General features: G+C 41.1%; 1 protein-coding gene and 1 long non-coding RNA gene across 2 annotated transcripts in view; both read left to right on the top strand.

The window, feature by feature from the left end:
• The window catches only part of LOC143753942 (uncharacterized), a 341,178-nt gene extending 328,697 nt beyond the window's left edge, over positions 1-12,481 (top strand). The window contains exons 2-3 of the long non-coding RNA XR_013207843.1: positions 11,801-11,855; positions 12,422-12,481. This is a non-coding gene — a long non-coding RNA (uncharacterized LOC143753942). The remainder of the gene's footprint in view (positions 1-11,800; positions 11,856-12,421) is intronic.
• kctd12.2 (potassium channel tetramerisation domain containing 12.2) lies at positions 3,884-5,260 on the top strand. The gene has a single exon (XM_077246695.1). The coding sequence runs from the start codon at positions 4,029-4,031 to the stop codon at positions 4,839-4,841; it is 813 nt and encodes a 270-aa protein (XP_077102810.1). The 5' UTR covers positions 3,884-4,028; the 3' UTR covers positions 4,842-5,260.
• Positions 12,482-12,963: the final 482 nt, after the last annotated feature.

Here is a 12,963-nt window from a genome sequence, read left to right as displayed (position 1 = left end):
CATTGAATTTGTTTCAGCATTTTTCAAGAGGAGTTTATCAAAAAGCTTTTAATAACTTTTTGCCAGCATGGTCTGAAGTTGATCTGAGCCAATTTTGGTAAAATCCGATGAACCGTCTAGGACGAGTTCAGAAAATTCAAAATGGCGGAAAAATGTTCCTGACTGAAAATTAAAGGGGTGGTTCAGGATTTTGGACATCGGACCTCATTTCCAAGTTGCCTGGGTGTTATTTATCAGTGGATATAGTTTTCAAAATGTTTCATCCAGTTCTTCCAGTTGCATAGTTCGCCGGTGCTAGGCTAGCGCGAGTCAACGGTATCTGCTAGCCTGCCATTAAAAACAGTTTTACCCACTCCACAGAACACCAAAAGCAAATAAATTATAATGCCAGACTATCGATGTTAATGTCTGTTGAGAGAATAATGTTAGAAATCAAACTACCCTTTCATCGCATTGCAATAGTTATATACTATTATATACTATTATTTATACTTTGTTCCCTGTAGGCCTATTTAATTAGCATAGTCTACAGCAGCGGCGGAGTGATATTAAGTTAGGCAACCGAGAGAGCCGGTCCACATGACAATCACGCAAGTGTATTTCCCTGCCGCTGACACTCGTCACTACAGAAGCAGTGTATATCACCATGTTGCCAATTCCTTCGTTTACAATCGAATGTTTGCTAGCTAGACGTCCCGACTGTAGTGCGCTTCTGTTCTGTGTTTTCTTTTCGGCGCAGTACTACTAACCGGAGCAAAGTAAAATTCCGCCTCTGCTGAGAAACTAGTTCCTGTATATGTAATGCGATCATTGAGATGCAAGAGTAGTTTGATTTCTTACATTATTCTCTCAACAGACATTTACATCGATAGTCTGGCGTTATAATTTATTTGCTTTTGGTGTTCTGTGGAGTGGGTAAAACAGTTTTTAATGGCAGGCTAGCAGATACCGTTGACTCGCGCTGGCCTAGCACCGGCGAACTATGCAACTGGAAGGACTGGATGAACATTTTTGAAAACTGTCTCCACTGATAAATAACACCCAGGCTAACTTGGAAATGAGGTCCGATCTCCAAAATCCTGAACCACCCCTTTAATGAAATGAATCTGCAATCGAATCGACCTGAGCCAAAGGATAAGGGGGGAAAGATTTTTGTTTTGTTGCCCTTATGGTTCAAAAGTTATTATCTTAAACGTGAGTGCGACTTTGGACAGTTGGTGGTGCTATAGGGATTGAGTTAGAGACTCCAAATTTGCTCTGGTGACAGTTCAGACTGTCCTCGATCACTGTGCCAAATAGTGGCTCTATGGGCTGCCATAGACTCAGCAGAAGAAGAAGAAGAAGAAGAAGAAGAAGAAGAAGAAGAAGAAGAAGAAGAAGAAGAAGAAGAAGAAGAAGAAGAAGAAGAAGAAGAAGAAGAAGAAGAAGAAGAAGAAGAAGAAGAAAAAGAAAAAAAAGAAGAAGAAGAAGAAGAAGAATGCCAGGGGATAAAATAGGTGCCTACTCACCTTCGGTGCTTGGTCCTTAATAAAATAAAAAGTCATTTTTTTCTCTCAATTATGCTTGAAGGCATAAACTGTAGCAAACTGAGATGAAGGAAATGGTTTATAAACAAAAAGTGGTTTCCCATCTGCCCACAGTCATAAGTGTCTCAGTGGTCTTATGATGGAGGACTATTCCCACACTCCAGCACACGGAATGAGCCTTCTGGGAAATTTACCAAGAGGTTTTTTAGGAGTCAATGATGTGTGTGAACCGTTCTCTAGACAGCATTTTGCATTTTGTTTATAAAATGTGTTGCTTACAGGAGACTATATGGCTAACCAGCATATGTGTTGTATTTCCTGAATCTGAGAATAGTTTTTTAGTTTTTTTTGAGTCCAGTGTGTTACATTACTGCCCGGTTTAAGCCTATAGTCTCAGACTAAAATGCATGTTTGTGCTGGTTTAACTGATTAAAATAGGTCACTGTCATTGTTTTGTCTCAATATGCACACCAGTAATGTTTCTTTTTTTCTAAAGCACATTTATAAAAGCTACTTTAATGCTCTTATTGAACTAAGGCCTAATCAAATCCCTGTCTGTGAGACTGGGCCTACGGGATACATCTGCGTACACTTTGAGTTTTTTTTTTTTTTGTTCTAACATTTTAAAATGATTTACTTTCATTTCAAAATATGATTTAGTCTACATACATGTCTTGTAACTTATTATTTTCTAGCTTTAACACACTTACATTTGCCTTAATGAAATTCCAAAATCTCAGATGTGAGCTAAAAATGAAGATTCTAATAGTAATCTAAAAACTTGGTTTAAGAAGACATTTTAAAGTCAATGCTGAAGTTAATGCGGATGGAGAATCAAGAGTCCAATAAAATAGTATATAAACGACAAGCTGTGCATTGTTTATGCTGCAGGAAAAGGAAAAATTTAATTTCTTTCCCTTTTTTTTTTTAAAGGGAGCTCACCTCACTGAACCGGCTGGGTGTGCACCTACTGTATGTGAACACTGTCGAACAGTTCTTATCTAGTTTCATTGTTTATTTATTTATTACTTAGGTCTTATATTTATGGTCTTATACTGACTGTTAGAAGTAACATTTCATAGGTGTAACTTTGTTAAACATCTTTGTTTTCGCATTTTTTTTATTATATATTGTAACTTATACTACTATTATTAAAAAATGTCTATTACTGAACAAGAATTCAACGCTGTGCTTAATTCAGTAGTTTCAAGTAGTTTGCACAATGAACTGCTTCTTTTTCTTGCCCACTAGATGTCGCTAAAGAAACACTCCTGTTAAAGACATTGATCTGCCTGTTCCCACTATCTAGAAGTTTTGCATAAACAGCAAAATTATTAACCTAAGTGCAACCTGTTTGGTTAATAATAAATTAAGAGTTAAGGGAAATAGATTATTGCTTCATTGTGTGTATATATGATAGGATTGTTTTCTTCTGTGGCACATAGGTATGTGGTCTAACCCCATTTATTATTATTATTATTATTATTATTTATTTAATAAATGTTTTTATTAAAATGAGTGAAACTATTTTCTTTTTAAAAAAAGTTATCTTTAGAACAGCATAATTAACTAAAAGCATGAGTATAGGCATATTGCTGAAATGGATCATAAACCTCGGCAAAGAAAATGTTTTGATGTAATTGGGCATTTTAACTGGATAAATAGTTATAGATGTAGTGAATATTTGATGGAAATGCCAACTCATTTTCGGAAGAAAAAAATCCAAAGCTGTTCACATTAGGCACCTATGTGCGTATTAAGTAGGTACACTATAAATTACAGTATGAAAATATGGCAACACTTTACTTTTTATAAAAGTAAAGTGTCCTTGTTATAGCCTACTTACTGTACGTTGGCAGCTTAGTGTCAACAGTAAATTATGCATAACTGCATGCAACTAGCCCTAATCATAACCTTCTAATAAGTACATGTTGTTGATCAATATTTCTCAGTGCTTATCTGTATAATTTCACTGTTACGAGGACATCTTAAAATAGGAATTTCAGATTATGCACCATTTCTTTGTCCCTAATCAGAGGAACAAATTGGTGACGCTGAATCCTTTAGTAGCCTAGTGAAGTACATTTCCTGATCTTTGGAACCTCTTCAAATCATACTGAATAGTTTTGTGTGTAAAAATGAGACATTCTGAAAGTCTTCTAAAATAATGTATCACAAAGCAAAACAATAAGAATAAGAACATTTCTACCACTCATGGACGCATTTGACTGGGAGTTTCATTATTATTATTAGTAGTAGTAGTAGAATTGTTGTTGTTGTTAATATCGTTATATTATTACTACTATGCTACTACTATTATTAGGCCCTATTATTAATATTTCATTTTATTTTCTCACAGGGTGGTAGTAAAGAGTTAATACAGCCGTCAGATTCCTCCTCCTACGTAACCGTGTTTTGCCTACATAAACAAAGCTGAAATATTTCTTTCCACTCTTCTTCAGTCCCGTGATTGCACCGGAGGTCTCGCGCAGTTGTGCAGAGATGGATAAAAGTCGCGCGGACGCTTCACAGCGATTCTCCGAAATTATTGAGCTCAATGTTGGAGGGCAAGTTTACGTTACGCGCCACTCAACTTTACTCTCCGTGCCCAATTCTTTGCTCTGGACCATGTTCAGTCAGAAAAGCCCCACGGAACTTACCACCGACAGCAAAGGACGCTTCTTTTTTGACAGGGACGGCTTTTTGTTCAGATATATTTTGGATTACTTGCGAGACCAGACTCTGGTTTTGCCCGATTACTTCAAAGAGAAGGCGAGCCTTCTTAAAGAGGCGGAATATTTTCAACTTCAAGAGCTGGCGAGACGCCTGAGACCGGCGGTCAGTAAGGAGAACTCTATCAGCGAGGACGTGTGCCAGAGCGACCCGGAGGAGGCTGCGCACGCCGGCACCAGTATCTCCAGCACCGGACCTCGCTCCCCGTCTCTGGACGCGAAGAAAACCGGCTACATAACCATCGGGTATAGGGGCTCCTACACCATAGGACGAGACATCCAACAGGACGCCAAATTTCGAAGGGTCGCGAGAATCACCGTGTGCGGCAAAACGTCTCTCGCCAAAGAAGTTTTCGGGGAGACTCTGAACGAGAGCAGAGACCCCGACAGACTCCCAGAGAGATACACGTCTCGGTATTACCTGAAGTATAATTTCCTGGAGCAAGCCTTTGACAGGCTGGCGGAGATGGGCTTCCACATGGTTGCTTGTAGCTCCACAGGCACCTGCGCGTACGCGAGTAACGACCCCAGCGAGGACAAAATCTGGACGAGTTACACCGAGTACGTTTTTAGCAGGGAGTGAAGTGGACTCACTTTTTGGAACTGTTATTCAAAAACGTTTCTCGGACACTCACCTTCCCAGTCGTTACGCACCACGAATGTGTTTTGTGCCACAATGTTCCATGTAAAGAAAAAAATTAGCGACCGTCAATCGCTGAGCAGACGTTTTGTGCATATTTGTGTGTAAGTAATAATTTAACAACAACGTCTGTTCCCATAATACATAACACCCACTGATGGCAATTCCCAGTATTTAACTACAAAAGGTTTGGGAGGAAGCACAAAATCAACCTTTATACTCAAGTTCTTGATAATTTGTGATATTAAAATTTCATTTCATTCCTGCATATACAATTTTCCCTTAGATTATACGGGATTACTAACAGTTTTGTTTTGATGTCTGTCAGCTTCACACACATAATAAACTAATCATGAAAGACATTTTTGAATGGAGACTCTGAATAATGCCTTATTATGGTATATTTTGATTTTAGTGGGACACTCTAATAATACAGTTTTATCATTTGAATGTGTCCCACATCAAATTTGCATGGACAAATAAGCTACGGGCAACTAGTTTAAAACTAGCTGGTGCTAGATTAAACCACAGCTGATATCCTGTCACAGATCGTGTGAAATGACAGTGTGAAGATATAAAGCACAGAAACTGTGGTGTGTGCTAACTGAACACCTTTGGTGATGGTGCAAGAGTTGGGTTAGTGCAGGCTCCAAAAAGGAGATGTGAATGTGAGTGGAGAAGAGACACTGTCTGGCCTGAGGAAACAGATGGACAACTAGGAGACAGAGAACAGGAACTAGGCCTGTGTCTGCCAGCAGTCCTGTGTACACACACACATACCATATAAAGGGAATTATGGAAAATATGCTTTTACTTCTTTGTGTTTGTAGATGCAATCAAAAATATGCAAATATCAGTGGTCGACTCAAAATATCATAAACATGCTTTTAACTGCCTGGTATCATGAACAGTATTACTGACAATGCTGGACCACCTGGAGAGTGTCAGTCTCACAGAGACAGGAACACATTCTCTCTTCAGAGGAAGTTGTATCAAGAGGAAGAGAGAAAGCAGATAAGCAGGAAAAAAATACACAGAAAACAAAGAGCCCTCTCTTTAACTCTGAGGTGTGTCTGTGTGGGTGTCAGTGTTAATGAGTGACAGAGCTACGGGCAAAAAAAAAAAATCAAATTATTATATATTTAATTATACATTCTGATATTATAAAATAAAATGTATTTTATATTCCAGCACTTTCCAGCTACAGAATGTAAAAAATACTGGCAATATATATATATATATGAAGCACTTTGCAATTAACAAAATGGCTTACTGATACAAGATTGCAACACTGTTTTTGCAACTTTTAACTGTCACTTATGATGCTGCAATGACAGAAGATTTTATTGTACCTTTCGCACTTTCAATTCATGGTTCCGTTTTGGAGCATTCCACCCACACAAGTGACACACTATCATGACATTGTTTTATCCGTTCCTCAAAACACACAATAGTTCAAACACAGAAGTTAAAACAGGCTGCTTTGTTTTCGTGGTTACACTAAAGCCAGAGTCACCGATATTTGTGAAAAGTCTAGATTTAAGAAAAGTTACCACGCTGAAGTTTCTCATTGCACTCACTGGAAGTACAAGCAAATGCATAACAGGCTAAGAATCTTGGAAAAAATTTACTCTGCCCCTCTGTTATAACAAACGTTTCCTGTTTCATGCAAAAGGTGTTTTCCACATGTAAAGTACAACTGCCCTTTCCAAAAGACAAAGACAGAAAAGGGATGCTTCCAAACTAATTTCCAGAGTTTAAAAAAAAAACAATATCCGAGGGACTCTCTTACTGCTTGTAATAATTCAGAGGAATACTCTGTCTCTCCCTGCCAGACCGGAGACATATTCTATGGAGGAGACAGCAGATGGTCCTGGTCAATGCATTCCTTAGCTGGAACACATTCTATTTGTTCTCTTGAATTCTTTTAGACATATGCATTCATTCATTCTTTCAGTCATTCAAAATTAAACACTAAAGATGGAGGATTATGAAGAACATTTGGGAAAAAATCCTCTTAGATAGATGGATAAGATAGACCGACAGACAGATAGATAGATAGATAGATAGATAGATAGATAGATAGATAGATAGATAGATAGATAGATAGATAGATAGATAGATAGATAGATAGATAGATAGATAGATTTAACCTTTAGCATCTTTAGTCATATCTTTTATATAGTCTAAAAAATAAGTTTGAAAACATTTCTGGGACTGTAGTTCACTAAGTCTGACAATTGTCGTACATTAACAACATGAATACTAACATTCCAGAGGGTATGCTGACAGGACGTTTGTGCTATGAAAATAAAAAAAAATTAAAAAATGTTTTTTTACAGAGCATTCATGTAAACAGGGAGAAACATTCTTAAAAAAATTAATTTTCCATAATTTACTCACCCTAAAGCCATGTATATTACTTTCTTCTTTCAGCCAAGTTATATAAAAAAATATAATAAAAAAATATAATTGATGGACCCCATTGACTTTCATAGTATTTTTTTTTTTTTTTTTTTTTTTTTTTTGGCCACTGTGGAAGTCAATGGGGTCCAATTAAATGTTTGGTCACTGACGTTCCCCTAAAATGGCTTCTTTGTGCTCAGCAGAAAAAAGAATTTCATACAGGTTTAGAACAACTTGAAGGTGAGTAAATGATGAAAGAATGTTCATTTTTGGGTGAACTTTCTCTTGAACATAGCACATAACATAGCTGGGAAGTTAGATGGACTGAAACATAATACATGAATGGACAGAGGAAAGTATCCATCAGAAAGACATTTAAATGAATGAGTGCATGTAGTCTTTCATGGATTTGGAGCAGGACTGCAGCACATGTGAGAAGGATGCTTGGATTGTATTGCCTTTTTTCCTACTGTTGACCAAGACAAATATAAGTAAGCTCCTGTATATTCCATATTTGCTCATACTGTTTATTTAGAGAAGGACCTGAGTGCACAGTTATGAACGGTCGAGAGAACCTTTCCAGCATTTTGAAATATCGCTCCGTGAGCCTCTGTCATAAACCACAGGGAGCCTCTATGTAAACCAAGTCCATAGCGACAAGCCCAGATCAATATAATCGAATGTCCTGCTGCATGCTCAGGAGGCTTATACCTTCATTCGCCTTGTTTAATAATCAACACAGGTCAGTAGCTAAAATAGGAATGCCTGTGTTGTGAATCAAAAGGCTTTGGATATCCTTCGAAGATTGCCAGGTGTAATGAGGGTACTTATAATGGTGAACTCCAGCTGACTCACAGAAAAGAATGAGAAGGATGGTGAAGACTTCACATCATCACCATGACAACCACTTTTAGTTTGTTTACAAAGTCACTTTATAACAGCAGGAGCCAGTATAGCACCTATAAATGCCTATGTTGCCGACATTATTGTCATTATTCAAATGAGCTTTTTGATTTACTTGCGTGCCTACAGACCGAATACGAGTCGGCTCATGTCATCTTCAAAAAAGGAGGGTAATTGTGGTAAACTATGTGCATAGCATTAAGCACTATTATACTCTTACAATGTTTACCGTCTATTTCATATTCTTTCAAAGAGTTTATATTGAGTCTGTAAAATTAGGCTTTCAGGCCCAGAGGCTTATTTGCCAGTAGTGTGCAGACTAAAGAACATTTTGTTGGCAGGATGTCTATAGCAGTCTTCACAAGGAGTCTTGGAAAATACTGAGTCTTTTGCTGGTCCCAGTGTGAGGGACATCCCAAAGCTTCTTGAGCACCCAGGGTCTATACCCTAGATAAAGTGCAGCATGAATCAAAGTCCACTAAATACACCAGTCTAAGGAGGAAGGATTTGGAGGCTTGTTCTTACCTCAAACTAATAATTGCCTTTGGCTAAATTTGGTCAGCCTTCTTTTCATAGAACAGATTTGCTTTGAAATAGGGCCCATTTATGTTATTACACAAATATTTTGGAGAATATAGGCAATAGAAAGAGGCTCCTTGTAAATCCACAGGGCATCAGGTTCGATGAATACATCTCACTGTGTTCAGCAGGAACAGGTCAATATTGCATTTTAATATAACATCACTGAGCACATCAAAGAAAATCTATATGAGATAAAACCACTGGTATCCTCCATAGCCTTGTGGGTTTAATAAAGAGCAGATCTGATCTTTTCCTTCACAGACGGTTAGAACAGAATGTGGTCTACTAAGCTGATGTGAGATTTGTACTTGTCTTTAGTATGTATCCACTATAGAGGAGGAATCTGACCTGGGATCAGTTATAAAAGACATCAGGGCTATCGGCTAAGTATCGGCTAAGATGGATGCAAGTTGACTTTTCCACTCTTCACATACCAGGGGCCTCATTTATAAAGTATTGTGTAGAAACCGTCCTACATTTGATCTTTGAATCACACGTACGCACATTTGAGAAATTTTCTGAGAATAAACGTACACAAGAAAAAACGTGCAAACGCCTCTCTTCCAGAAGTAAAATTTATAAATCGCAAATGATCGTGAAATTGTGTATGGCTGAATGGTTTCAGATCTCTTCCTTGTAAATGGCGCCTAATTAATGTATTTGACATATAAAAGAGGACCGGTCAACATCCAAATCATTTTCTTAAGAAACACGAATGGCAAGAATTGCTTAGATTTCCAAATACCAGCAGTTCTTCGACTCTCTGCCACAAGGAAAAGTGCGTACCTCTGCTCAGACTGTTTTTATAAATATGAACATAGGCGTGGATTTTAGTGTAGGCCAACACACACTCTAAGTTCATACAAACGTTTTATAAATGAGGCCTGGTGTGAGGATATAGTAGATAATGGAATTTTTGACAGAGATCCATTCTGTCAAAACCCTTCCCAAATGGGAATTTTTCACTGGTGTTGGTGTCCCCTGTAAATGTCGCTGCTGCTGCTTTCCCTCTCACTGTGTCTTCTGCCAAGTCAAGCTTCCGCTCCGTGGAGGTCCGGTTAGTCTCACGCTGGTCTTTCTGAGCGTGGTAAAGGCCGCCGGCATCAATCAGCGGTGGGGAACAAAAGCAGGAGCTCAGCCGCACACCTCCCAGCATCCTGCAGCCCCGCTGGCTCTTACACAGGGCTCTTTTGGAGAAAAAGGAACCCCTGCCGACTGTAAAAAGGCCAGGAAATCTACTGTCCCAGCACTCAAGAGTGTTGATATCTAAAAAGATATGGACTTATGCACATGCACAATGTCATGCTGCCTTACCTCATTTTAGAAAATTCGCACATACACAGAGGGAGATGACAGAGAAGTAATGAATATAGGAACACTTGACATAACCCTCTCAAAGATTCACCTTCTCTCCATAACTTTTTTTTTTTTTTGCACACGTCAACACACGCAAAGATGAAACAAAAAGGAGAACGATTCAGGAGCTAAATGTCAATTAATTGTAATTACTAATTTTGTGAACTTTATAGGATTGAGGAAAAAATATCTGTTTCCTCTTTTTTTAACACTTAAGAAATTAATAGTAGTTCAATCAGTAGTTGAACTCTCCAAATAAATGTACATTTACGCATTTAATAGATGCATTTATCCAAAGTTACTAACAAAAGAGCTGTCTGATATGAGTGAAGCCACCTCATCAGTCCATGAACATGAACATTTTTCAGAATTGCATAGTTCAGTCATAAAACTTTTCCAAGTAGATTATTGGTTCCTCCAAATAAGCAGCATAGCCAATCAATCTCTCTTTCCTATCTACACAACCTTATTTATTTCCATCCCGACCTGGTCCAGCACAGTACTGTGCTCCATGGGGATTTTCTTTAGTCCTACTCCTCCCCATCACCACCTGGTTAGATCTGTTAGGTTTACTTATTGATAAGACTGGAGTGTAGGTTGAATTGATCTGTTGGCTTAGAGAACTGCTGCAAGGACTTTACCATAGCAGATAGACAGGTGGTGCTGGGGTGGATGGGGGATAAAATTATTGTGTGCAGTAATGAGCTGGATCAGTTCAGGACCGTAAAAAAATACAGTTCCCTTTCGTAGTCACTATGAGTTCCGTCGTGACGACAAATGGGGTTTCAATTAGAAAGCCTATCGACTTCGAGTATTACAAAACGAGCCAATGGCAAAAAAATTTCATGGGTCTGCGGAATTTGCATGGCGTAACTCCGCCTCACCTTGTGGGTCTAAAAAGAGGACGCCGGCAACATGCAGATATGTTTTCGCTTCGAAGCCAAGAGTATCTCTTCACTCCACAGCCATTTCTGACTTCACTCTACAAGAAGAGTAACTCTCCGGTGTTGGTGTGACGGCCATCTCCAGCGAGTTCACACTGCCTGCTTATCTGTGCAGTGATCTGCCAGTGAGTGTGTTTCTCCCTGCTCGCTTCAACATTCGCAGAGTTTTTTCCTCTCACAAAATAGTTTTGCACGCGGCACGTCTATTTAAAGATGCCTCGTGCACTTCTGGTTGCGGTCGACTCATTTCCGACTCTGATCTGCACATTCTCTGCTCTGCGTGTTTGGGCATTAATCACACTAGAGCAGCGTTTGTGGATGACTCATGTTCTCTCTGCAGGAACATGACCATCGTGTCATTACGATCGAGACTCAATGATCTCGTTAGAGAGAGAGAGTCCCCTCATCCACACCACGATCTACACCCTCCTCAAGAGGTGGTACTTCGGCTGATGGCCAGGGTGACCTGAGGGGGATGGTGTGGAACAAAATGCAGACTATTTATCCTCGGCCCACATCCCCCTCTTCAACCCGTGAACTATCACGGCACGCCCGCGGGCCCATCTTCGGACCCCCCGCGTGTTTCCTTTGACGTTCCAGAATCGGATCTGATGTCCATCGCAGCATCATAGGGCGGGCAAGAATCATCAGGAAATGAAGATTCAGCAGTGCTGCCACCTTCGGGTGTGCATATGGCATTTGTCGAGTCAGATCCTCAGAGTGCTTTTTCTCGGGGCGACCCTAGGCACCCGTCCGAAGCCTGTAGGTTTTTGTTTACGCTTTTGGCGAGATCCTATGCAGCCGCTGGACAGGCAGCCGCCTCACTGCATGCCATTACCATTCTGCAGGTCTACCAGGCCCAGATGCTCAGGGACATGCACGAAGGTAGGACTGACCCAGGGCTCTTTGATGAGTGCCGCCACTGACCTTGCTCTCCAAGCGCCGAAAGTGGCCGCACGCTCCCTGGATCAGGTGATGTCCACCAATGTGGTCCATGAGCGACACTTGTGACTGAACCTGGCTGATGTCGGGAGTGCTAACCGGACTCGTCTGCTCGGACCCCCATATCCCAGGCCGGCCTCGTCGGTGGTGCGGTTGAGGACTTCGCCCAACAGTTCTCAACCGCCCAGGAGCAGAATGAGGCTATCCAATATATTCTGCCCGACTGCCGCTGCCCGGCGTAGGCTCAGATCCCTCAGTCTGCCCACCGCCGAGGGCTTCCACCCCTCCCGCACAGCCCCAGCAGAAGCCTTCACCCAGGCTGTGTTGTGGAGGAAGCCGCAGGAAGGCGCCACAGCCCTCTCCAGCCCCGCCCCCCGCTAAATGCCTGAGACGGACTGCTCAGAGATAGGACTCAGTTCTTTCCAGGAGGTGGTAGCAGGGCCACTCCTTCCCTCGGTGGAGGGCCAGGGGAGAATCCTTTATTCTCAGAAAGAACTGACTCTCCCATCTCTGAGCACACAGAGTTCTTCGGATGACAGTCTGCGCCGCCCACGGGCCTCGCCTCTCTCGTCTCTGTCTCAGAGTTCTCAGACAACTGTGTGTGCCGCCCCCGGGCCGTCCACTCTCATCCCCCTCTGTCGCCAGACCCCTGGCAGAGCAGGCCCCCGTGGAATGCTGTTCCTCCCCTAGCCTCCTCTGTGAGGATGGGGTTCATGACCGTGCCCCCACACCGGGCCGCTATGCTGTCCACGTCCGGGCCAGTCATTCCGCTTCGCTGCACCATCGAGGGGACTTCTGTGGTTCGCATGACCCCGCTGGCACAGTTCTTGGGAGCCTGAAGGACGCCCACTTCCATGTCTCCATTCTCCCTCAACACGGACCGTTCCTGAGGTTTGCTTTTGAGGGGCAGGCATACCAGTACGCGGTTCTCC

The sequence above is a fragment of the Siphateles boraxobius genome, unplaced genomic scaffold (genome assembly GCF_051911475.1).
Source record: "Siphateles boraxobius isolate OS27281-9 unplaced genomic scaffold, OSU_SipBor_1 29, whole genome shotgun sequence".
Classification (NCBI taxonomy): Eukaryota; Metazoa; Chordata; class Actinopteri; order Cypriniformes; family Leuciscidae; genus Siphateles; species Siphateles boraxobius.
Note: the sequence above shows the minus strand (reverse complement) of the source record. Positions and strands in the feature narration are given on the sequence as shown.